We start from the raw sequence: 27,500 nt of genomic DNA on the forward strand, positions 1-27,500 counted from the left end.
TACATATGAGGAAGTAGCAGTTCCAGACGGCCGCGCTTCCTCCTCCGACTCCGCCGCTCCGTGGCGCAGATTTCGCGCGCTCTGCCCTGCCGTGGAGCGCTTCCTGTCGGCCGCCGTCGAGCTGCGCAGGCGCCTGGGGAGTTTGTGTTTTCTGCTCCGCGTCGCTTCTCCGTGCAGCGCGGCAGACTCCAGCGCGGCAGCCGGAGAGCAGGCGAGCCCGGCGGACACCATGAGCAGCGAACAACCGCCGCGGGAGATCAGCGCTCCGGTCACCATCACCGTGGCCATCCAGGCGGCGGAGGAGGACGATGAACCGGACGAGGAGCCGTCCTGCAACACCATCGAGCTCCAGACCGGCAGCGGCAGCGAGGATGAGCTCGGCAGACACGACAAATCCAGGTACACAGACACTGGCTGTCGGCGGGGGCATACTGGGGGTGAATAATGCTGGGTTGTTTTAAGATGATGATATTGGGTTAAATGTACTTTTTATTATTCACACTTTAAATTTAATTGAGAAATTAACCTGTCGTTGGGGTTGTCCGTATTTGACCCAACGTTGGGTTATGACAATCAAGCATTTTTGACAGATACACATACACGCGCGCGCGCACACACACACGTTTCCAGAGTGATTCTCACAGACACTCACTGTCGGCTGGGGACATACTATGGGTCATTCTGGGTTGTTTTAACCTAATGATGTTGGGTTAAATGTGGTTTAACACAGAGGTTGGGTTAAAAGATGTACAATTAATGGAGAAAAAAAATACCCTGTCGTTGAGGTTATACGCACACACACACCCATACATGCACACTCAAACATACACGCACACGTCAAGGGCTATTTAAGGATCAACCCACAATGCTTGACCTCAGGAAAGGGTCTAATTCTGTTTCTCACTTTGAGTGACAGTTGACACAGCTCATCGGGCACAGGGTAAAATTAAAATTTAATTGAAAAATTTAACTGTCATTAACTGTAACCCAATGTTGGGTTACAACAACCCAGCATTTTTCTTATACACATGCTCCTAATGCTATTTATGGATTAACCCACAACACTTGACCTCACGAAAGGGTCTGTTTCTGTTCCTCACCGTGTATGATTGATTGACAGCTGTCACTGCACATCAAGCATACTCTAAAATGCTGGGTTATTACAAAAAAATACTGGGGTCAAATACAGACAACCCAAATGAAAACTCCGCTTTTTACAGACACACCCTTCCATGGTTAAACCCACAAAGCTTGACCTCAGAAAAGGACCGGTTCTGTTTCTCACCGTTGATTGATTGATATAGTGATTGATTGACAGCTGTCACAGCTCATCCCAACACTTTTAGAGTGTGCCTGTTGTTTTATTACAGTGTTATGGACGAATAAACCCAACAATTGGGTTAAATGTGAACCCAGCTTTTGGTTTGTCCTAGTTTGACCAAATATTGGGTTAAAACAACCCAGCATTTTTTTCGTCCTCTGTAACAATAATAATTGTAGACCATATGGGCGTATAAATGCGGACAAACGCAACTGTTAACTGTTCTGTTTAAAAATTACATTAACCCAACTCTAGATAAATCCACAATGCTTGACCTCACGAATGGGCTGGTTTATATTGATTGATTGAGAACGGTCACTACCCATAAGGTGCACTCTAAAACAAATTCTGGGTTGTTTTAACCCAACTTTTGTTCAAATATGGTTGGAACAAACCTAATCATTGTGTTAAGTTTAATTTAAATGTAATTGAAAAACTTGACCACATCCAAATTTGACCCAATATTGAGATAACAACCCAGCATTTCAGTGCTCAGGAATAAAATAATCATACACTATATGACAGTCACCACACAAAAAAAAGAAAGAAAAGAAAAGAAAAAAGGCTGGGCTGTCATAACCCAATGTTGGGTCAAATATGGACAAACCCAACTGTTACGTTAAATTTAAATTAACAAAATTTGTGAATCGATTCATGTATAGCTCTGGGAGTGATGCAGGTGCATGTATGTAAAAAATGCTGGGTTGTTGTAACCTAATGTTGGGTCAAATATAAACAAACCCAATATTGAGTTACAACAACCCAGCTTTTTATGTACCTGCATGTACACACACACACACACACACACACACACACACGGTTGCATCACTTCCAGAGCTATAAATCATTATTTATTGTGATTTATATTTATATATTATAAAAATTCTAAGATCAACTCACAATGCTTGACCTCGCACTCCTAAAACATGCAGGGTTTTGACCCAGTGCTGGGTCAAATATGTACAAACCCATCAGATAGATTGAAAAATGTCATTTTAATGAAATCAATAACTTTGGGTGTGTCCATATTTGACCCAATATGGCATTATTTGTGTGTGTGAAAGGGCCAGTTCTGCTTTCTTATTGATTGATTGATTGACAGCTGTCACAGCTCCTCATCAAGCAGGAATAGAGGTTCAGAATCATTCCAGGAGTCTCACACACACACACACAGCTGATATAATCCTTATATACAGTTGTAGTCAGAATTATTTGCCCTCCTGTTCTAATTAAATTCTTATAGTATATAACTTTAATTATAAATGTATATTATAAAAAATAACACTTATTTCTCCCTAATTTTTATTTTTATAATAGAAATTAATAATTTCCAATTAAGATTTTTTTCAACACATTTCTAATCATAATAGTTTTAATAACTCATCTCTAATAACTGATTTATTTTCTCTTTGTCATGATGACAGTAAATAATATTAGACTAGATATTCTTCAAGACACTTCTATTCAGCTTAAAGTGACATTTAAAGGCTTCACTAGGGTAATTAGGGTAAAGTTAGGGTAATTAGGCAACTCATTGTATAACAGTGGTTTATTCTGGAGACAATCCAAAACTAATATTGTGGTTAATAATATTAAGATTAATAATATTAAAGGGTTATTTTGACCTTTAAAATAATATTGACCCTAAAAGGGTTTTAAAAAATAAACTGCTTTTATTCTAGCTGAAATAAAGCAAAAGACTTTCTCCAGAAAAAAAAATATTAGAGGGAATACTGTAAAAAATTCCTGAATACATTAAATATCACATAAGAAATATCTGAAACAGAGTAAATATTGCTAATAATAATAATAATAATAATAATAATAATAATAATAATAATAATAGCCTTAAAATAAATGTGTAATCACACTTTAGACCTCTTTTATTCCAGCTAAACTTTAAGAGATAAGACATTGTCCAGATGAAAAACATTATTTCCTTTAAACAGCACTTGAGAAATATTAGTTTCACAGGAGGGCGAATCATTTTGACTTTGACTGGATATATTGGACTTATTTTAGATTTCCTTTTCTGTACGTATTTCCACTTGCTATGCAGTTTTATTTAATATTCATTTCAATTTAGTTACTTAAAATAAAAATCCTGGCTCACTGCACCTTCAGATCTCTGTCCGCATGATGTATTGCTGATATTCTGCAGTCGGGCAGGGGAACAGGGCTCTGCTGCGGCCCACGGCTGCGTCTGCATTGTTGTGAAGCCCTAATGAGTGTCTGTGAAGCTGCTATTGTGTTGAGCAGTGGAGCGGTGGGCGGATCATCACGGCCCGCTTTCTGTGCTGGAAGGCTTTCCTGGCTTTGTTGAAGAGCAGCTCTTAATGCACGTCCACTCCTTCAGTTGTAGAGGCGCTGATTCATTGCTTTAAAGGAATCATAAACACACTGAGATATTAGGTGCGTCCCAAATTGCATGCTTGTGCACTATTCTATGCTATTGTGCAGAATAAATGGTGCGTTCACACTGAAAACTCTAGAAAAATATTAGAAATGCGCTTTAAATACCAGGATGATGCACTTACTCTGCTAATAGAGTGTAATGTTGAGCAGTTCATGCACTCAATGACCTTTGTTTTGCTTATGTAATAAAATGGGAGGAGCTACTGCTGAGTGGGAGGGGCTATCAGCTGCTGAGGTTGGATTATTTAATTATGGGTCAATTCTTCCACGTAGATGATTATACCACCTCCTCATGGTGAATGCAGTTATACATGTGACAGCTACTATTTGGTATTTTTTTTCACTAATTTGCATATTGTCATTTGGGATGCAACTATTGTTTAAATTGTTCTCTGATATCTCAATTGGTGGTTTATGACATGGGTAGGTCCAAAAAAATCTCATTTATAACCCTAGCAATTGGCCCTAGAATGAATGCCCTGACCTTATTTGGAAGGGTCATGAATATTAATGAGCTTATGTCTCTGATGTCACTGATTCATTGGTTTAAAAGAGCCATGACATGTGCACTCCGCCATTTTGAAGTGTAAATAGTTCAAGTAGTGCCCTGGTTTGAATTTTCAATTAGTGAGAAAAAAAGAGTTAGTGTTCAGTTTGGGATGAAAGTAAACTACACTACACAGTGCATAGTGTGCTATTTGGGATGCAACTATTGTTAAAATTGTTCTCTATTTCGATTGGAGGCATGGGTAGGTCCAAAAAAATCTCATGTACAACTAGGGCTGCACGATTAGTCGGAAAAAGATGACGATCTCGATTCGACCCTACATACCATCTTAATTCTGCTTTTTCTACGATTCAGCCGATTATATTTTCAAGGTCAGTAGAGAAGGCAGTCGCACAAGTCTTCACAGCAACATTCACACCTTCAAATGGTATTAAAAGTGTCACGTGCTGTATTTATAAGGTATAATTGACCCAGAAATGTCATTTCTGTCTTTATGTAATGATGTTTTCGCGGCGGTGAAATCACACGTGAGCTGACCACGAGCTGTTTACTTCCGAGAATGTGCGCGTGCCAGTCTATGACGCCTAATTTAGTGAACAGAAGCTGCATAGGCTGTGAATAACAGGTAATGAAGTTGTAAATAACGTTCAGTTTGTTGTACAGAGTGATCGTCTGAGAACCGTGCGGGAGGTTTGATTTGCATGTATGTGTTTTATCTCACTGTGAAAGTGAAAGTGAAAGCTGTGTGCACATTTAAATGATCATATGGCATTTTAGAGTTATGATTACTACAAACATTTAATATGTTTTTTCTTTCATAGTGAACCCAAAGTGTTGTGCATGAGAATAAATGTTTACTGTGTCAGTATAACAACCCTAACCTATATATAATGTTGAATATAATGCAAGAAGAAATCTGAAAATGACAATGTCTGATTTTACCAGTGAAAACAAATGGTCTAATAATGCTGACAATGGCAGATGACAAGCACATGTCTTAAACATAATAAATCAACTTTATAATTATGAATAGTTCTTATGTCATCATTTACTGTCAATTAACAAACAGGACATACTGAAAGTCTGTTCAAGTCCACCATAATGACTAATGTAAAATTTAGCATTTTAAGCAACAGTAGAGCTACACACGGGCCTAATTTTATTATTGTTATTATTATTATTATTATTATTATTATTATTATTATTATTATTGTTGTTGTTGTTTTACCATATGTTTGAGTATTAACAATAATAATAGGCTAATCATATTAACCTTTATTTTACTTTTACAGAATCGTGTGAACTCGCGATCTTGATTTTAAGCAAAAAATAAATAAATCGTGATTCACATTTTAGCCAGAATCATGCAGCCCTATGTACAACCCTTATAATGGGCCTCGATTTGGGATTACACTAAACTACACTACATGGTGTGTAAAAGCAGTGTCATTTGGGATCATTTGAGTCACTAGTGTTTACATTTTTCTAGAACGTAATGCTCTGATTTGACCGTATTTGGAAGGGTCATGAATATTAATGAGCTTATGTCTCCGAAGACACTGATTCATTGCTTTAAAAGAGCCATAAACGCACTTAGACACTTGGTGCATCCCAAATTGCTTACTCACGCACTATTTTATGAAAGTTTGTAGATAGCAGTGCATTGGTTTGAATTTTCAATGAGTAAAAAAGTTAGTGTTTGATTTGGTATGACACAAAATACTATAGTGTATAAGTGCATAGTGTGCTATTAGGGACGCAACTATTGTTTAAATTGTTCTCTGATATGCAGATAGGAGGTATATGGCTAGGGTAGATGCAAAAAAGGTAAAAAATAAATAAAATAAAATAAAAATCTCATTTAAAACCCTAGCTATTGGCCCTAGAATTAATGCTTTGACCTTATTTAAAAAAATCATGAATATTAATGAGCTAATTTCAAACACTAACATCCAAAAAAAATGTTAGTGTTCGATTTGGGATGGCACTACACTACATGGTGTATAAGTGCATAGTGTGTCATTTGGGACACAACTAGCGTTTACATTTTTCTAGACCACAGGTGTCAAATCCAGTTCCTGGAGGGCCGCAGCTCTGCACAGTTTAGTTCTAACCCTGCTTCAACACACTTACCTGTAGTTTTCAAACAAGCCCGAAGGACTCAATTAGTTTGATCAGGTGTGTTTAATTAGGGTTAAAGCTAAACTGTGCAGAGCTGCGGCCCTCCAGGAACTGAATTTAACACCTGTTCTAGAATGTAATGCTCTGATTTGACCTTATTTGGAAGGGTTATGAATATTGACAAGCTTGTCTAAAGATACGGATTCATTGCTTTAAAAGAGCCTTAAACGCATTAGGACATTAAGTGCATCTCAAATCGCTTTGTGCGCTATTCTATGCCATTTTGTAGAAAAGTATTAGTAGTGCATTAGTTTGGATTTCCGATTGGTAAAAAAAAAAGGTTAGTGTTTGATTTAGGATGACACTAAACTTCACTACATGATGTGTAAGCAAATAGTGTTTCATTTGGGACGCAACTAGTATTATATTTTTTTTTTAGAATGAAATGCTCTGACCATATTTGGAAGGGTCATGAATATTAACGAGCTCATGTCTCTGAAGACTTAAGTGCCATAAACACACTTAGTCATTGGGGGCATCACAGATTGCTTACTTGTGCGTTCATTCATTCATTCTATACCATTTTGTAATGTAAATAGTACAAGAAATGCATTGGTTTGAATTTTCAATTAGTAAAAAACATGTTAGCGTTCGATTTAGTATGACATTAAACAACTCTACATAGTGAATGAGTGCATAGTGTGCTATTAGGGACACAACTTCTGTTTAAATTCTCTCAATTGGAGGTTCATGGCTTGGGTATATGCAAAACAAATCTAATTTACAACCCTAGCAATGGGCCCTAGAATGAAATGCTTTTCTTGACCTTATTTGGAAGGGTCTACTGATGAAGGCTGAATGGGAGGGGCTACTGATGAAGGGGAGGGGCTATCGAAAGCTATGGTTGAATTATTTATTTTAGATTGCCACTTCCCGATGATCAATTCTCTGATACGGTTTGTTAAATTTGGCATTTTATTTCACTTATTTGAAAGCGTCTGCCCTAGAATGAAATGCACTGAATTGACCTTCTTTGTAAAGGGTCATGAATATTAATGAGCTTGCGTCTCTGAAGACAAATTCACAGTTTCAAGGAGCCGTAAACACACTTACATCACCAAATTGCATATACATGTGCACTATTCTGTGCCGTTTCGTTGCGTAAATAATATTTGTATAGTATAATACATATTTTGTGTAATAGTAGAAGTGCGTTCACACTGAATATTCTAAATATTAAACATGCACTTTAAATACCAGGATACTGCAATTATTCTACTGATAAAAAGGTCTAATGTTGAACACTTCATGCACTCAATGCCCATAGTTTTGCTTGCGCAGCTGAAGGGAAGGGGCTACCAGCAAAGGGGAGGGGCTATATATGAAGGGGAGTGGCTACTGCTGAAGGGGAGGAGCTATTGTCTGCGAAGGTCGGATTTTATTTAATTAAACATTGCCTGGGAAACAGTTTGAATTTCCATTTAGCAAATGTTAGTGTTCCTTTTGGGACAGCGCTAAACTACATTATGCTGTTGAGTGTGTAAGTGCACAGTGTGTCATCTGGGATTCATTTGCATATCTCAATATTAGGCATATGTCTTAGGGAGCTTCAAAAAGTGTTCCACATCTGTAGTTATCAGGATATGAGATGACGTTTATTGTGATGTGGGAGTTTTGTCCTATTATGCAGGTTTGAAGGCACCTGAGTAACTGAGCAAATGTTCACTGTTGTGTGAACTGCCCCTTTAAGTGGAAAAGATGATGTGTGTGTGTTGATCTCCATGTGTCCGGGGGCAGAAATGATGATGAAGATGAAGCTCACAGGCTGGTGGATTGTGGGGGAATCTGAGATCTTAGGGGGATGATGGGAAACAGACGGACTCCCTGGTGACTGTGACTGTGTGTGTGCGTGTGTGTGTGCGTGTGCGTGTGCGCGTGTGTGTGTGTGTGTGTGTGTGTGTGTGTGTGTGTGTGTATAAAGCTTCTGCCAGTATCAAAGTATTTGTCACAACAAATGTTCTTGTGGGGATTTTAATCACTGAAGTTTTTCTGATGGTTTACAGTGCTCTTTTATTGACCTGAGCTGCAGAAACATTACTTAAACTGCTATAATAACATGACTAAACATTAGTGTATTATTATTATACACACGTTTAAACGGATTACATTGCAAGAGTTCAGTAGGTAACACTTTACAGTAAGATCTCATTAGTAAACCGCGATAATTAGGCATATTATAGGCATTTGTTCAAGTTATTAAAAAATACAATAAAAAAAACACACTGAGCTTGATTAGTTACTATGTTTAACAAGACAGTAGGGCTGCTTGATTATGGGGAAAATCATAATCACGATTATTTTGGTCATAATTGTAATCAACTGATAATCGTTTTAAATAATCGTGAAGTCAAAATTATTCTCCCTCCTGTGATTTATTTATTTTTTTATAATTTTTTTTATTTATAATTTTTTTTAATTTAATTTAATTAATTAATTAATTTATTTATTTATTTATTTTTTATTTATTTATTTTTTATTTTATTTTATTTTTTTTATTTTATTATTTTAATTTATTTATTTAATTTATTTATTTTAATATTATTTATTTATTTATTTATTTTATTATTATTATTTTTTTATTTATATATATTTAAATATTTCCCAAATGATGTTTAACAGAGGAATTTTTCACAGTATTTCCTCTAATATTTTTTCTTCTGGAGAAAGTCTTGTTTTATTTCGGCTAGAATAAAAGCAGTTTTTAATATTTTGAAACCTATTTTAATAGCTCAATATTATTAGCCCCCTTAAGCAATATATATTTTGATTGTCTGCAGAAGAAACTGCTGTTACACAATGACTTGCCTAACTACCCCAATTAAGCCTTTGAATGCCACTTTAAGCTGAATACTAGTATCTTGAAAATTATCTAGCCAAATATAATGTATTTTACATCATAGCAAAGATAAAAGAAATCAGTAATTAGAGATGAGTTATTAAATCTGTTTAAAAATGGGTTGAAAATAAATCTTTGCATTAAACAGAAATTGTGGGGGGGAAAGGGTCGCTAATAATGCAGGAGGGCTAATAATTCAGACTTTAACTGTATATATACACAGTCATTTTCCTCCCTGTAAATAAGGGAAATAAATACAATAGAATAAAAATATGAAACAAACTGAGCTTTAAGCATCTCCACTGTAAGAATAAAACACTTCAGCTCCAGCAGTCCTTCAGTAAAGAGCAGTGAGGGGTTTTCTCCTTTTGTTGTTTGATTCATAATAAAAACAGGCGCAGCAGGAATATTGTGCGCTGTCACTTTAAGAATAGTGCGGCTCTGATATGCTTTCTCTTTCACATGTCTTTTGATTCTCAACTTGTTTGTTTATAACACAAATGAGGGTTAATATGAATAATCACTAAACACCGTGCTCTGACACACTTGTGCATGTGTTTGACCATTAAAGCGCTCGCATTAAGATGCCGTTAGATGTGTGTGTGCTCGTCTCCGAGGCTAAGCGCGCACACACACATAAAGCCTGCAGTCTCCTTCGAGCTTTTAAACATGACTGATTCGAATGTTCATCAGTGAATGATGCGCATCCCGTGCTGCAAACGTTACAGTACAGCACATGCTTTCAGTCATGTTCACGTGGAACTGAGCTGTGCAGAGCAACACGTGTGTACAGCTGGAAAGGGGGCGATCGTTTATCTCGATTAATGATATTTCATAATCGTTAGAAGCCAAAATCGATATCTGATTCTGGATTAATTGCACAGCCCTACATGACTTGATTTGAAGGCTTTATTAGGCACTCTTAATGACTGAAATGAACATTAGCCGAGGTTAATTAATGCTTTTGTATTTGTTCTTACACTAACGTGAGTTAAATGTTAACTAAAGGAGCTTTACTGTAGAGAGTTGAGCATCAGAAGGCCTGTAAACAGTCTGACATTTCCAGATTAACATGTGAATATACTGATTTAGTCTTCAGTCATGTGCTGCTGTGATGAACGTCCACTGAAATACGTCAGTCTGAATATTATTAAAGATATCTAAAAGATTAAATCAGTAATAATTCACTAGTTTGGAGTGCCCACCATAGCAAAATTCTGCATCTTCATTATTCTGATCTATTACATTATGAATACCAGCATACTGAGTGTCTGAGTGGCCGTCTGTGTGTGTGTACACATGCGAGACTGTAAGTGTGTGTGTGTGTGTGTGTGTGTGTGTGTGCATGTGTAGGTGCGTGCATGAGTGTCCGAGTGTTTGCATGCGTGTATGCACACTAGTTTCTGATTGTAGTATGTGCGCGCACGAGTGTTTAAGTTTGTACGCGTGTGTGTGTGTGTGTGTGTGTGAGCACGCAAGTGTATATGCAACGCACATGTATCTGTATGTGTTTGTGTGTGTGCACATGGGTGTTGGAGTTTGTGTATAAGTATGTGTGCATGAGTGTGTGTTTACATGTGTGTGAGTGTGTATGTAACACACAAGTGTCATTGTGTTTGGCCGCGTGTATGCGCACTAGTGTCTGAGAGTGTCATTGAGCTTGTGTGTGCGTACCAGTGTTTTGAGTCTGTGTACGCATGTGTGGACGAGAGACTGAGTGTGTGTTTGTGTGTGCGCACGCGCATGGGTGTCTAAGTGTGTGTGAGTCTGCATGCACAAGTGTCTGTGTGTGTGGACGCGTGTGTATGTACACACTGGTGCCTGTGAGTTGTGTAAGTGTGTGTGTGCACACTCAGACACACACTTTTGCACGTACTAACTCAGACAGCTGTGTGTATGCGTGTGCGCACAAGTGTCTGTGTGCTCGCAAGTATGTATGTGCGCAAAAGTGTGTTTGCATGCAAGTGTGTGTGTGTGTTAGCCATCCAGTATTAAAATTCCCTGCTGTAATCGTAATGACTGAAGTGTTTCTTCTGGTTTACAGTATCACAATATTCACAGTTTGAATGATGATAAATTCTGATATTGACATTATGAATGTTCATTACTATGGTTTATTCAATGTGAGGTATACTGAATTGAATTGGCATATGTCGTGTGTGTGTGTGTGTCAGTGGTGCGGGCACCAGCGGTGGCGAGCTGGAGGAGGAGAGCTGGCAGCCTCCAGACCCAGAGCTCATCCAGAAACTGGTGACGCAGATCGAATATTACCTGTCGGATGAGAACCTGGAGCACGACGCCTTCCTGCTGAAACACGTGCGCAGGAACAAACTGGGCTTCGTCAGCGTCAAACTGCTCACATCCTTCAAGAAGGTACAACACACACCCTGCAAAACAACCACAATGAGCAGTTTCCAGATATTGAGCTTCATGTTCTTATTATTCCCGGTTTATTTCTGCTTTTGAGTTGCATTATGGGATCTTGATCTGTTTTCCAACTACTTTTAACCTTAAAGTGACTTTTATTGACGTATAATAGTGTGCAGTGCTATATTGTGTGTGTGTGCTGGTGTTGGATATTGCGCTACAGAAACCTTGTAATAAACTGCAGCACATTTGCTGTTATTTTACACACTTATTTCTCTAGATATTCTCTATAATATTATTTCAAAGCACTAAAATGTCAATAAAAGTCACTTGGTTAAACTGGAGAGTTTAATTTACAACATCAGAAGTGGACAGAGCAGAGATCAACATCCCATAATGCACTTCACCACCACAAATAAACACAAAACACTAAAATACAGAAACTGTTCATTAGCAAATATTTTTACAGTGCATTATGGACGTCTGAAATAAAGGTACCACCACTACTACTACTACTACTACTACTACTACTACTACTACTACTACTACTAATAATAATAATAATATAATAGCTTGTACTTAAGATCCATCACAGAATAAGTGATTATTGTTGTTCTAATAAAGGGATAAATCTTGTCAAATGTGAAAACTAGCGCTGTACAATATATGGTTTCAGCATCGATATCGAATGGTGAGTGTCAAATGAATCAGACATTACAGTTCACAAAACAGTGGCATCATTTCACATCTCAACCTTTGAGTGAAAGTGAATTATCTGCATTTGTTTTTATCCCTCATGTGCTGTCAGGGATGTTTTCATCCACTCTGGGGTGGGTTTGAGTCTTAATTTAGCTGTAACTTTCTCTGTGTTTAAGCTAGCAGAATCATTTTGGTGGCATCTTATTTTGACGCATATTTTGAGGAAATTCTTTGAATTAAAAAGAAAAAACTCAACACACTCTGGGCGAATTGACTAACCTTTTATTAAGAATTAAACTGCTGTAAAATTGCATCAGATTAATATTTTAATAGGTTTATGAATCTGTTAATAAACCTCAGTCCTAGTCAAAACTACTGAATTGCTTAGAAAATTACAGGATTTTAACTCTTTAATTTCCAAATTCATAAATTGTCACTGATTTTGGTGAAAAAAAAACACACACAAAATGACACACTTCCAACAGAAAGTCATTGTGGAGTGAATATTTTGTTTCATCACAGTCTTGGTCGTGTAACAACACTGGCTTTAATGCATTGTTTTTGAGTTTCTTTCTCCATAATTTACTGTTGGTGGCTGTTTTTGCCCCATTGACTTCCATTATAATCACGTTTTTTTCACCATATCATGCATTTTTAATTGTTGGTGGATTTCCCTGTTGGGAGGAGGTAAAATGTGTCACTTCTACTGTTGATCATCAGTTGACACCATTAACTCTTTAGGTAGGCCTGTGCAAAAAAAGCCTTAGTTTCTGGATTTTATATGGAGTATAACAGCAAATTAAAGTGTGAATGTAAGAGTGACCTTCATGCACTTATCATGATGTGTCAAAGAAAATAAAATCTGCATCTCAGCTCTCAGAACTACATGGAGTAAATAAAAACAAAGACTGTGTATTTATGCACCATAAAATGTGCCTATAATGGATGTCAATGGGGCAAAACCAGCCCCAACAGTAAATGAAAATCTAACAATGCATCAAAGCCAGTGTGGTTACTTATTGTTCACATGTCCAAGACTGATAAAAGGGTAAAGAAATCCAGTCCACAATGCCTTTTTATATTGAAAATACATTATTATTATTTTTTTTTTTTCTTTTCACCAAATTAGTGACTTCATTAGTGAATTTGGCAATTAACGAGTTAAAATCCTGTAATTTTGATCAGGACTTGAGGTTGAAAGATTTATGCAAATGCAATTATCTGATGCATTTTTACAGCAGTTTAATTAGGCGGATGTTTTCATCCCGATCATAACAAAAGGGTAGTAAATTTGAACGGTGCACAAGGGCCTGTGACTAAGCATTTCAAGCTAATTTAATGCAATTGGGCACAAATTAAACATTGGTATCTTAAAAGATTAATTGTACATTTCTATAATTATTTACTTAATGAGTACGATAGTTATATCAGTATACATTATACATATGTACATTATACAGTGATCATTTCTGTTGCTGAATATTGTTTGACTCCCCAAGAAACTCAACAAGTCTTTAATTTGTAAAACTTGCTGCAATACATTTAACTGTCATTGTTTTATTGTATTTTATGCACATACGCTCCCCTATAAAATCATCCCAATCAATGTAATATTATGCATTCTCTAGAGATATTAAAGTCATCTGTTGAAAATATATTCATATATCGCAGTATAAGAAAATATTGCATCGTCAGTGTTGTTTAAGTAATGTGCAGGCCTAGTGTTTTGAAGGATAGTGGGGAATAATACAGTTTTTGGATGATAATTTAGTATTTTAGGGTCGAACTGTGATTTTAGTCTGAGTTTTAGTCTGTCAGATAATAAAAGTATTATTTCTTGCTCAAAATATGACTAATAAAATAATATATATATATATTTTTACACTCAATGGGGTCAATCTTAAGAAAATAATGTCAAATATTGATCATTTTTGTCTCTAAAAAAGATCAAAATGACACGATCTAATGTTTGAAGAGAAATCTGTAGCTCAAATATTAACATAAAAGCGATTAATTCTAGAACAACATCCTAAATGAGCAGAAATCTGCTTCCAGAATAAAAAAACCCAAACAAATCCCACTGATTGTCAATCTACATCATTATAAAAACTGCTCAATAGCCAAATTCCCAGCGAGGAACTGAACTGCCCAAAATTGACCAATCAGAGGAGTCTTCATTACCATGGAAACCTTGGCAGAAGCGTTAAGAGCAGTGACCGCTCAATACCATGATGCATTGCAAATGATGTAATCACATGGATCTGAATACACTAATGCAGATCACACACACACACACACACTCACACACACAGATCTCAGAGCCGTCTGTTGGTGCAAATAGAGTCTTAAACTGCTTCTGTTTGTGCAACATGTTGTTTCTGTTTCACAAGTTGTACTTTGAGTTGTAATCCGCCTGAATCGGTCACGTTTTACATAATATTTCTAAAAATGAAAGCAAATTACCTGCTGTTTTTTAGCAGAACTCTGCGCTCGTCTGAGAAGTCCAATCCCATGTCTTTCCCAAAACCGTTTACCTTGCAGAGAGTAAGTCAACAAGAGCCAAATCAAACTGTTAGTAACTGCTATTTTCATTTCTGTAAATGATTAGGCCTGTCACAATAATCAATATATGGACTTATCACACAGCACATGGACATGAGCTCAATCATTTTAGCTGATGCAATATATATCGCCCATATAAACTCCAATTCTATTAACATTTGAGCTGATTGTGCAACATCTCTATCTTTACTGGAGGTGTCAGTAGGGTTAAACACTGTAGTATTTACTATAAATTACTGTGGTATATTCTTATGTGGATGTCTGACAACTGAAAATAGATCTGGCAGCAGATATCACAGCCTCTGGTACTCTTTGCCTTGCACTTTTGTTAACGTTTATTATTATTTATAGCATAATATAAGCAGACTCCAATGCCTGATTATTAAATTGTTAATGACTGATCAAATTAAATATCCTCAAGAATAATTTTTTTTAATCAATTTACAAAATTAAAATTTATTTTATTTAGCATTTACTGCAATAGTGCACTCACTGCACTCCAGCAAAATTCCACTGCACACTACATACCACAAGTGACAGACTGGAAGTCATTCATTTCCAAAGGAGACTCGTCCGGGAGCTGCGTGGAGTTCCGATCATCTCCGTATGTAGAAAACTCGGATCTGTTTTGAGCTGCGGATCCGTTAAAACTTCTGTAACTAGACCAGGCATGGGCAAACTCGATCCTCGAGGGCCGGTGTCCCTGCAGAGTTTTGCTCCAACACTAATCAAACACACCTGAACACCCTAATTAGTGTCTTCAAGATCACTAGAAAGCTACAAGCAGGTGTGTTTGATTAGGGTTGGTGCAAAACTATGCAGGGACACCGGCCCTCCAGGATAGAGTTTGCCCATCCCTGAACTAGACCGTATGCGATGTTGTCCAAGCAGGTCCGTGCGCGCGAGATGAGAAAGTCGTTTTTTTGAATCAGAAAAAGTCTAAATAAAAAAAAAATTCTATTAATAAATGGCTGTTTCTCAATATGCGTTCGTGTCAGTACTTGCATTCTTGTCCTCGAGAAACGGCATCAACTGTCGCCGAAGTGCTGCTCCAATTCAAAATTCACATCTTGCCAAGTGCAGATAAAATTCCCGCATGTGTACTTGCTCCGCCCCTTTTTCCAAGAATGCTTCGAGAGGTGACTTGTGCGAACTTACAAAGCACAGGTCTCCCAGAAAGCATTGCAGCGTAACCAGCGAAAGCTAATGGCAGAGGATAAAACCCGGAACGTTTATTAAAATGCTCCTCTGTTGTTACAAATGAAAGTTTTAAGAGTTTTCTTAGGCGAGAATGTAGTTTTAAACTCGAATCTGCAGTTTATTTATAAAAGAGCGCGTCTTTGGCGATGTGCCTCAGCTTATGCGGACTCTGACCCCCAGACTGTCAGCGGGAGCTTCGTCATACCTCCCCTGCTGAGAGCAGATTTACATCAGCCAATCCATCACGAATGTACCGCTGGATCTCATCTCTCCATTGTAGTTCAAACATGTTTAATACAGACAGATTTTGGTCTTATAAATCTATTATTTATTATCAGGTGTCATTTTGTCAGTGACATTTTATAATCTGTAATTGTTTGTTTACCAAATTGGTTAACGTTATCTTTATTTCTTATTGTGTACGTCTTGTATTTTATACTTGTATAATGTCCATTGTAGTTTTATTAAATCTGATAATCAAAGACGAGTCTGTGTATATTAACCCATTTCATTTTACATTTATAGTGATGTTTACATTATCTTTAATCTAAAATATAGATTTATAATATTAATATAATATTGATTATAAGCCCGTGCTCTATATAATTGAATCATTTTATTGTTGATGTACAGTAGGGGTGGGCGGTACACCGGTGTCATAGTCATCACCGGTGTGACATTGCGCCACGACATGGATTTTCTAATACCGTCAATACCGTAATAAATCAATTTTGCGCCTTAAACGGCTGCATTTACATCAATAATAGCTAATTCTAAATAATAAGGCATTCAATTTTCTTCAAACGTTCAGTTGTGGTCTGAATACATGTCCTACAGGGCTCGAAATTGCAACCATTTTGGTCGCATGACGCCCGAAATTTAATCTATGCGCCCTCATAATATATTTGGGAGCATTTGTGTGTCTGAATATAATGGTTGTAGTGCAATCTGATTTGATTTTCTCTAAAAACTTGCTGAATCGCTCTACCCTGCTGCTGTATTGGTTCATATTAGCTGTCGATCACTCAACGCTTCCCGCTGTCAGATAACAGGGAGCTTTTGTTACTGCAGGAAATGCAAACGGCTGAAGAGTGAAAAGTGCACAGGTTTGCAAACCTCACCTAAAGTTATAATAATAATAACGGCGCAGATGACCGCGATCATGACATGAGGTAAATGTTGATCCGCCAGCTGAGATCAATCGAGTGTTTTCGGAGAAGGTGCCCGAATCTCGATGCGTTGCATTCACCGCGTGTTCAGCGCAAATGTCTGCTAAATATAAAATCTAACACTGTACACATCATCGCCAGAGAAACTCACCTTTACTAAGTTTACACTGAAACTACAGCTCATAACAAAGAGCGGTATTGCGCCGGTGGTCATCATGAGAATCCTGCTCTGTCTGCTCATAAATTGGTGCGGCTGACTCGCCTGCTTTATTCCACCAACACAGAGAAATGAAGATCAGCTCATAACGAGACTGAGCATTTACAATGACCCAAACCAAAACTTCAAGAGCGATAGAAGTGAGACTTTCTTTTGTTCGTTCTTTCTTCAGATGTATATTATTTTGCAATTTAAAGTAATACCGTGATATTATACCGTCACCGTTCAAAAGATGAAAAATACCGTGATATTAATTTTAGGTCATATCTCCCACCCCTAATGTACAGTGAACCTGTATGAATCCGTGGTGAGGTAAGTGACGTTATAGAGTACACTGCTGTTCTATTCACAGTACCCGACTTGTGTCCTCGCCTCCTCGGTAGTTTCTTTCAAGTCTGAACTTGGCAAGTCTGAACTTTGCGTACTTGGTATTGAGAAGCAGCCAATGAGTAATTAAAAATGTTCATTTGTCTTTAAGTGTTGTCTTTACATTCCCTCATTTTTAGCGGTCTGAGTTTCTAGTATTCATTCATTCAACCATGGTGAATGAATGGAGAATAATGGCTCTTGCTTTTGCACTCCCAGAATCAGCTTCTCCCATAAAGCGAGACAAAACTGAAAATTCTGTGTGCCTGCCACCAGGGGGCGTATCCCGACAGTTGTGTCAAATGTTGTGTGCAGTGGAAAGGCAGCTTAATCCATATTAACCCTCTTTAACATGATTAAATGTAGATGCTGAATCACTGATATGTGTTGGTTTGCACTGAGTCTCTGTTCTAGAGTTCACTTTCAGACGGTTTATTTTATTGTCCAGATCTGAAGTGAACTATCTGCTGCTGCTTTCAGTAGTATGGCAATAAATGTCCTGTAAAACAGCATTCAGATTCACATTATTAGCATTTAACACTGAATAAAGCACATGAGCTGTAGCTGAGCTGATCATTGTCAGTTTTCTGTTGTTCAGCTGAAATAGAAGCCGTTTCTAATATATACATTTCAGGTTGTTTATGACAAACTCCTTTTAATACGGAGAATATTCCTTCTATCACGTACCGTTGCTTTAAGTTAGAAAAGTCAGGCACACTCCTGTTGGTGTTGTCAATCTGGCAACCTGTGCTTGTGTGTGTTTTGAACCAGCCGTGCAATACCTAGTTCAACCACTGGTGTTTAACTTGCATACTGCACCTTTAAGTCCATAATAGGTAAAGTGTGCAATAAATCTACAAATGACACTGGTTTCAAACTGTGGTTCTGGTCGGGTCACATTGCGATGCCAATGCTGAAATGATGTATTGTGCAGCTTTTGTGTAGGAACTGAATAATTCTCTCCTGAAATGATTTAAGAGCTTGGTTTTCTTTGCATTTCCAGCCCTTTTCTAGTGTAAGTTTGTGATTCACCTTCAGTGTGAGCGGGTTGCTTTGATTCGTGACTCAGAGCTTGTTTTGAAACGCCCATGAAGAAAATGAATGAGCACAATTCTTCTGACATGACAGCCTGAGTAAAGTACAGTAAATTAGTTATTTATTCATGTTTTTTAAAGCTTTAACAGACTGGAGTTGCCTTTTAAAAAAGGGAACAGACATTTCATCATGTTCCCCTCTAAGCTTCCTGTTTCAGTGGAAAATAATGTCAGAAATATGCATTACGCAATACATTTGGTCATTGTAAAGTCAGCATGAAATCTAAAGTTGTGATGTTGATTTTACTCACACACGTTGTTAGTCTTAAGATGAACAGTAAATCTGTGCACAAGTTAATGAACCGAGAATTTCTCTTTTTGTTTGTTTTCGTAATCTTTAATCAATATCTGACCAAATTCCCTGACTCTGATTGGGTGAAATTAGATGCCTAGCCACGCCCCTTCAACCATTTGTTTGCCTAAAGCAGAGTTATTCAATTAGCGGCCCTCCAAATAGTGTGACCAAGACATTAAATAAGTTTAGTTCAGTCAAATAAATGGTCACGACAGTTATAAAGTGACGTGCTTCTGTTCAATAGAGCACAAGCTGCAGTTGAAGGCTCCGCAGAGCGCGAGTAAAGGGAGTAGGCTTGGGTACTGAAACCCGGTGTCATTATGGCACCGCTACCTTTGTAACCGGTATGCACTGCACCGAATCAGCATATGAATTTCAGTGCCTAATTCCACTGCGACCAAAAACGTAAGAAGCACCAAGGGGTGCATCAAAGGCACATACAAGTCCGCATTGTCTCTAAATATTTAATTCTAAACAGCTTTGAGGGATACGGACACCGTCAGCGGTGTCACGCGTTTGTTCTTGTTGCTTATAGAAGGCAAAGCGTGCAGTACGGCGCATGCAGTGAGCGGCTCCCTTCATCAACACACATGATCACATTCATCTAATGGCTCGTTTCCACTGACTGGTACGGTACGGTTCGGTTTGGTACGGGTCACCTTTATCAAGCTTGCGTTTCCACTAACAAGGGTACCCTTTTGGTGGGCGTGGTGTACGACAGAAAGTTTTAGTCGATGTCATTCTAGCTCGAGGAAATGTCTACAATAAGGTAACAACAAGCTGTATGGGTCGTTCACATATCATATGAGAAGCACTTCTCACAAAACAAATGCTTTACACACATAAATACTTGTGTAGAAATGTTTATTACTAACTTTTCAATGAACATGAGTTGATTAAAACTGCAGATCAATGACAGTGCGAAACAGCCTACTGTAACGTCTGTAATTACATTAAATAACTAAATAAATGAACATATATAAACACACACAGCCCCTTACAGTCTCCGATATGTTCCCAACTACAGAAGAACTACATAAAGTAGACATTTCGCCCGTATTTAATGTGCTCCTTTTTTCCCGGCTCCTCCTTTGTTTTTCCGCGCTTCACTCTCGCGTTTGTCGGTGTCTGACAGGATCGGGTTTCAAAAGCACGTCAATAATCAAGCGCAGGTTATTATCATCAGCTCAAGAAGTTTGTTATTTCAGATATAATGTTAGAGACGCGCGAGCGCTAGCAAGAAAGCGAAACCGCTCGCGCCTCAGACTGGCTCGTAAAAAACTACGGGGCTCAGGGTAAATCTGCTCTTCTTCTTGGCTTTGTGGCTGTCCATCAAGATGACGACAAGGTTTGTTTGAGTCCAGATCGACCATGGCTCGTCATTATATGTATTTATAATTCCGCTGTAATCTCTCGCTGTGTATTTCAAACATGGCGGGTTTTTTGTTTTCATTCTGGCTTGTTGCGTAAGCGAATGACGTATCTCTGTAAACCAATAGCGTTCAGCTGCGCGTGTGGCTCCGCCTTTTGGTACCCTTTCTCGTGTTTGGTACCCTTTCGAAAGGGTGCCGAAAAAGTGGTACGGTACGGTTCGGTTCGGTACGCTTTTTGACAGTGGAAACGGCCATAAAAGCGTACCAAACCATACCGTACCACTCAGTGGAAACGGGCCATAATTTGCTTAAACTGAGCATTCTACAGTACGGCTGTATTTTACAAGCGAGGATTCTTTCAGTGAGGACGTTTACATGGACACTAGAGATGCCACAATTCTCAATATATTGAACCGTTCGGTACGACATCCATGGTTCAGTACGGGCTTGTGAATTGCAGTTTATTTTCGGTTTTGCGTTTAAATAATTTGTGCAATTTAAATCTCCCGGAATTGACTGTTTGTGTGTGCCTGTAAGTCTACGAGCTGATGAGGAAAATCCTCCCTGTGAGTAAATATTCAACCACTATGCTCTAAAGGTAGGGGGCGCTTAACCATCATTCCACACTTTAACATGGTGAGCGGCGGTGAAGTGAGGCAACAGTACGAGGAAGCGCCGGCGTCTTTCAAATCTGTGGTGTGCGGACATTTGGCTTTTGTCGTTGAGTATAATGCCAATGACAGAAAAAACGATGAACACAATGACTGTGCACAAGCATTGTTTTACACATATAACCATGACTGCACATCTGCAGCGCCATCACCCAGCAATATCACTGTCTGGAGGATAACAGAGAAGGTAATAAAGTCCCCCAAAAAACAACAATCCCTTACTGAATTCTTCCAGCAAACATACCCAACTGGTTACAAGACATGCATAAAAATAACAAAGGCAGTGGGGGTGTTCATTGCTGAGGATTTCCAGCTGTTTTCTGTGATTGGAGATGCGGGCTTTTGTCCGAGTTACAGACTACCATCATACTTTATTCAGCGCCGAGATAATTAAGAGGGTTTATTTCTGTTCACTAAAGTACAAATGTTTATGTGAAATGGTCAATTTGTTTAACTTTAGTTATGTTTATTTTCAAAATGTAGGAATTAATCTGTTCCCCAGTTTGTACATGGGCTACCAGCAGCTGTGAGATTTCAGTGTTAATTGTTTTTTATACAATACACTAGGAACTAGTGTACTTTTTGGCTTTTAAGTAAAACAAAGGTGTATTGCAATAAATAGTTAATTTTTTTCTCCTTAACCTCTTACAGTTCCTATTGCCTAAGCATAAAAAATATATAAATATCAAGCCATCAGAACCGAAATCAGTGTTTAAGAAAACTGAGGTGTGTATTGTAATGTAGGCGAACTGTATTGTTGCATGCCTAATGGACACCAATACTCTGATTAACATGATTAAGACAATACTCTGATCAACAGTCGACCACATAAACAGTGATTTTTGATTATCTTAAAGGACCACAGACACAAACTGCAGAGGAAACATTTATAGGCTGGTGACACAATGACGTTGATGGAGCTATGTGCTTTAACATGTAACTGGGAATCATGAATGGAACATTCAAAAGCAGCTCATATAGACACCTCAATCCTATTGTCTTATTCAGATGAAGGCAAATCATTAGATCACTGATGTCCATGTAAGAGTAGTCACAATCCTCAAACCTAGAGAAAAGCTGTTCCCTGATTTTGATGACAGCCTTTCCACATAATAATAAAATTGATCTTTTATAAGAAAATATTTTTGTTTGCAAGTTTGTCTATCCTAGAGATTTCGTGATGCTGGAGTCTATATCTATATATGTGAGTTCATTGCCTTGAAAAGACTGTTTCATATTGTTTGCTCTATTTAATCAATGTTGCTGTCAGAAGACTGGGTTAATTTAAACTCAGTCTAAACTGCTTTGAGAGCAATCAACATTCAGTCAGAAAATTGACCCTGTACACATGGTTCCTAACCTGTTTGAATTGGGGTTAGGCCGATAGACAATGCCATCGTCCATGGCCGCCAATAGACATCACGATGCTGAGCCGGCATCGCGATCCTCCACCCCTGTCGCAGCAGCAACCCGCTAATAATACACACAGAGACCCCGTTTACACTGATACGTCTTAGTTTTAAAATGGCATTATAGAATGAAAACAATCCACGTCCACACTGGAGTTTCAACCAGAATTCCTGAAAAGCCTTCCTTCCACACTATACCACTGAAAACCACATCACGTGTCCACACGCGCACACACACACTCACACACTGGCATGCCCTGCAGCGTCTAAGTTCCAGCAGTCAGCCCAGAGAGCAGTGCACATCGGACAGTTTATCAAGGATGTCTCACTATAGTTGATAATTGTGATATTTAATTAATCTGGTCTCTATGTAACGACTCTTCGCTCTTCTGAATCTATCAGGTAACATGTCACAGCTTCAGTCTTTCGCTTTCACGCTTGTACTTAGTAATGTAAGTGTAAACCTCAGATACTGTTGGCTGGTTCCTGTTGGTCGTGCACCTTTTTTTTAATCAACCAAGTTTGTGGACTAATCAAATCCAATGTAGAAGTTTGTTTTGACATAAGATGTGTGATATAATAATATTAATAATTAATAAAGTCTGCATCAGCTTCTGGTTCATGCAGTCCTAAAAGTACCATGTGCTACTTAATTAACTTCCAACTCTGTAATTGTATCATGCGATTTTTCACAAAATTTGATGCTAATTTGGCTTTCACTGCCTTTCCAGTGCTTTATCAGTCTCAATTAAATCTGCCCTTTGATGTGCAGCGACACAAAATGACTTTCTTCTGTGATGTCGACACTGAAAAAGCCACAATAATGACTGGCGTGTTGATGAATGGACCCTGTTCACACATGATTGACTTGTTTCCAGGGTTATAAATGCTGCCTTCATGTGCCATCACAATTATTCTCCAATTTCCAACTGTGAAACTCCACATGAACTGGCTCCTCTATTGTATTTACTACTGAGAAACTCCTAAATGAATTTGGTGTTTGAGTTTGTGAGGGATAAAACTGGAATATGGTGGCTGGAGGATCATCTTTAGTTAAAGTAGTGCAAATTTATAAATAACCATTTGAGGATTAGACTCAATAAACGGTAAAACTAGCAAACATTTGACCAAAATTTCTTAGATGTTGGACTAATATAAATAATTACCGTTTTTATGGTTACCAATTATTGTGATGCTGTCTTTATAAATTCACTCAAACCTAAAATCATTAATACAGTTAGGAAGGGGTTAAGCGAATTATGAGTTTTAATCTATAGTGATAATTGTGACAATTAACCTAAATGAGACTTCTGAAGGCAAGTGCTCTTTCTTTCGAGAATTGAAGTATGTTTAACGCTAGCCTAGAGCACCATCTAATGTCAACAACTAGCCTAGACCACTGCTTGCTGTCAACAACTAGCCTAGAGTGCCGTCGGCTGTCAAATTCTAGCCTAGACCGCTGCCTGCTGCAGAAAACTAAACTAAAGCACTGCCAAAAACTAGCCTAGAGCATTGTCTACTGTTCAATAACTAGCTTAAAGTGCCGTCTGCTGTCCAATTCTAGCCTAGAGCATTGTCTACTGTTCAAAAACTAGCCTAGAGTGCCGCCTACTGCCAAAAACTAGCTTAGAACATTGTCTACTGTTCAAAAACTAGCCTAGAGTGCTGCCTGCTGCCAAAAACTAGCCTAGAGTGCTGCCTGCTGCCAAAAACTAGCCTAGAGTGCTGCCTGCTGCCAAAAACTAGCCTAGAGTGCTGCCTGCTGCCAAAAACTAGCCTAGAGCATTGTCTACTGTTCAAAAACTAGCCTAGAGTGCAGCCTGCTGGCAAAAACTAGCCTAGAGCATCGCCTGCTGTCAAAAACTAGCCCAGAGCATTGTCTGCTGTTCAAAAACTAGCCTAAAGTGCTGCCTGCTGCCAAAAGTAACCTAGAGCTCTGTCTACTGTTCAAAAACTAGCCTAGAGTGCTGCCTGCTGCCAAAAACTAGCCTAGAGCATTGTCTACTGTTCAAAAACTAGCCTAGAGTGCAGCCTGCTGGCAAAAACTAGCCTAGAGCATCGCCTGCTGTCAAAAACTAGCCCAGAGCATTGTCTGCTGTTCAAAAACTAGCCTAGAGTGCTGCCTGCTGGCAAAAACTAGCCTAGAGCATCGCCTGCTGTCAATAACAAACTAGCCTAGAGTGTCATCTGCTGTAGCGCCGTCTGCTGTCATAAACTAAACTAGAGCGCCGTCAGCTGTTAAACTAGCCTAGAGCACCATCTACTTTAAAAAAAAAACTAGCCTAGAGCACCGCCTGCTGCCAAAAACTAGCCTAGAATGACTTGCTGCCAAAAACTAGTCTAGAGCACCCTCTACTGCTCACAAACAAGCCCAGAGGGCCGTCTACCGGTTTTAAAAAAAAAACTAGCCTAGAACACCACCTACTGCCAAAAACTAGTCTAGAGTGGAGTCTGCTGTCAAATACCAGCCTAAAGCGCTGCCTGCTGTTAAAAACTAGCCTAGAGCACCCTTTACTGTTCACAAACAAGTCTAGCGTGCCATCTGCTGTTCAAAAACTAAGCTCAAAGTTGATTCAAGAGAAAAGCTATGTCCAGAAAAGGAAACGTAAGCATTGTCAAATCATTCCATGTGACTTCAGTGGACCAGTTATAATCATACGAAGCTCCAACACTTGTGCACCATAGACATTAGTTTGTTTGCCAACATCTTCTGCGTCAGGTTAAGGTGTTTACTACCAGCAATACAGTGTATTGCCATTAGAGTCAACAGCCTAAGACACTAGCATCGTATTGTACATTGATAGTAGTACATCATAGTACATTTCAAGTCAATTAATGGTCATACCTTACATTTAATGCACTCCGTCTCTTTCTCTCTTAGGTCAAGCACTTGACGCGTGACTGGAGAACCACGGCATATGCCTTACGCCACTCCACCCTGCTGGAGCTGAATGATGAGGGGCGGAAGGTGCGTCGCAGGTCAACCGTGCCAGTTTTCGCCAGTGAATCTCTGCCGAGCCGCATGCTTCTACTGAGTGAACTGAAGCGCTGGCCGGAGCTGGGCATTGCCCTCGGCGGAGACTCCAATAACGGAGGCGGTCCGACCCAACAGGAGCGCCTCATGGAGCTGCTTCTGAAGGCCTTTGGTAACTATGGCCCGATCGCCTCCGTGCGGGTTCTCAAACCGGGGAAGGATTTACCAGCTGATCTGAAGAAACTCAGCGGCCGCTACTCGCAGCTAGGCACAGAAGAGTGCGCAATTGTAGAGTTCGAAGAAGTAGAAGCGGCGATGAAAGCCCACGAGGCGGTCGGCGGAGAGGGAGGAAATCGAGGACCTCTAGGATTGAAAGTGGTGCTAATCGGCACCAAGCCACCGAAGAAAAAAGTTCCTAAAGATCGGCCGAGAGATGAAGGAATCGGTGGCATGCGTAAGAGTCGCTCCCTGAATAGCCGAGTACGAGAATTGCAGTATCACGGAGAGGACTCTGCCGCAAGTTCGTCAGAAACCGAAAGCAATCCGACATCTCCACGATTAGCCCGGAAGTCACGCTCATGCAACAAGCTCAGTCCGACAAGCGCAGGTCCGAACCATCTCAGCCCAGTGGTTTCACCTCGGTCTAGTCCGTGGAGCAGCCCACGCGCTAGTCCGTGCACCCAGCGCAAAACACATCCGTCGGGGAAGTCTCCGCTGGCTAGTGAGGGTCGCTTGAGTCCTGAGCCGGGACGCCGTTGGGCAGACTATTCCTCAGACAGCAGCTTGACCCCGTCGGGAAGCCCGTGGGTCCAGCGGCGCAAGCAGGTCGCTAGTCAGGAGAGCAGCCCGGTGGGAAGCCCAATGCTAGGCCGGAAGATCCAGAATGCAGACGGGCTTCCTCCGGGTGTGGTGCGGCTCCCGAGAGGACCGGACGGCACTCGAGGATTTCACTGTCCTCCGCTCGGCAAAACTGCATCCACACAAACCTGTCTATAAAGATCTTCTGTCGCCCCAAACACTCTGAACGCAGTCATGACCATCTCCTGTCCTTTTGTAAAACCTTTTTTCTATATGCTATTTTTGTTAACGTTTTATACATCTTAATTTGACTGATGATGGCATCGCCGCATGGGGAAGCAGTCGGGAAACGTATTTAAGTTTTAACAATCACCATTGTATAGATGCACGTTTTGTAAAGAGCTTCTGAAGGGGTTGTCCTGGTGTCTGACTCTCTCATGTTGTACATGTATTTAGTGTGGGTCGTCGTTCAGGCATTCTGTTGGGATCTCAGTGACACCGTATGCCTTTCTGAAGACCCTTAATCTCGGGAAATCCCTTTGGTTTTATTTGATTTCTGTTTTCCTTTAATGTGCTTCTCATTTTAGTGGTTTTCGGATCAGCTGGGATCTGCTTTCTTTTGTCTTTGGTTCGAGTCCTCTCCGCTTCCTCTCCGCACAGTGAAAGAGTGTTTGAGGTTTCTGTCCTGAGCACAAACGCCTCGTATCCTTGCCTTCATCTGAATTAAGGCGCTGCGCAGTCTGCTTCCTTACTGTACAAATAAATCACTACTATCGCAGTTATCTGGGGTATTGCTCATTTCTTTAGATCCAATATTCTCTTGCTTTTGGCAAGTTTTGGTTTTGCATTTCAATTCTCCAGATTGCATGTAAATCAGCAGATGTCTGCTCTCGGAGTCAGTCTTAAAGGGGCCGTGCACACAAAGATGGACATTCTGGTTTGTTTACAAGTTACAGTTTCTTAATTGAGCACTAAGGGATACACTGAAGCATGCTAGATTAAAAACAGCCACAATATTTTTGTTCTTTAAAGCTCCTCGATTCAT

At 39.2% G+C, this 27,500-nt stretch overlaps 1 protein-coding gene across 1 annotated transcript in view; it reads left to right on the plus strand.

Annotated features, from left to right (window-relative positions):
* The window catches only part of larp6a (La ribonucleoprotein 6, translational regulator a), a 27,543-nt gene extending 306 nt beyond the window's left edge, over positions 1 to 27,237 (plus strand). Inside the window, exons 1-3 of the mRNA XM_056478147.1 lie at positions 1 to 399; positions 11,436 to 11,634; positions 25,565 to 27,237. The exon at positions 1 to 399 is cut by the window's left edge and continues 306 nt beyond it. Coding sequence (XP_056334122.1) covers positions 1 to 399; positions 11,436 to 11,634; positions 25,565 to 26,653 — 1,687 coding nt within the window. The 3' untranslated portion in view covers positions 26,654 to 27,237. The remainder of the gene's footprint in view (positions 400 to 11,435; positions 11,635 to 25,564) is intronic.
* The last annotated feature ends 263 nt before the right edge of the window (positions 27,238 to 27,500 follow it).

This window comes from Danio aesculapii, chromosome 18, assembly GCF_903798145.1.
Source record: "Danio aesculapii chromosome 18, fDanAes4.1, whole genome shotgun sequence".
Lineage (NCBI taxonomy): Eukaryota > Metazoa > Chordata > Actinopteri > Cypriniformes > Danionidae > Danio > Danio aesculapii.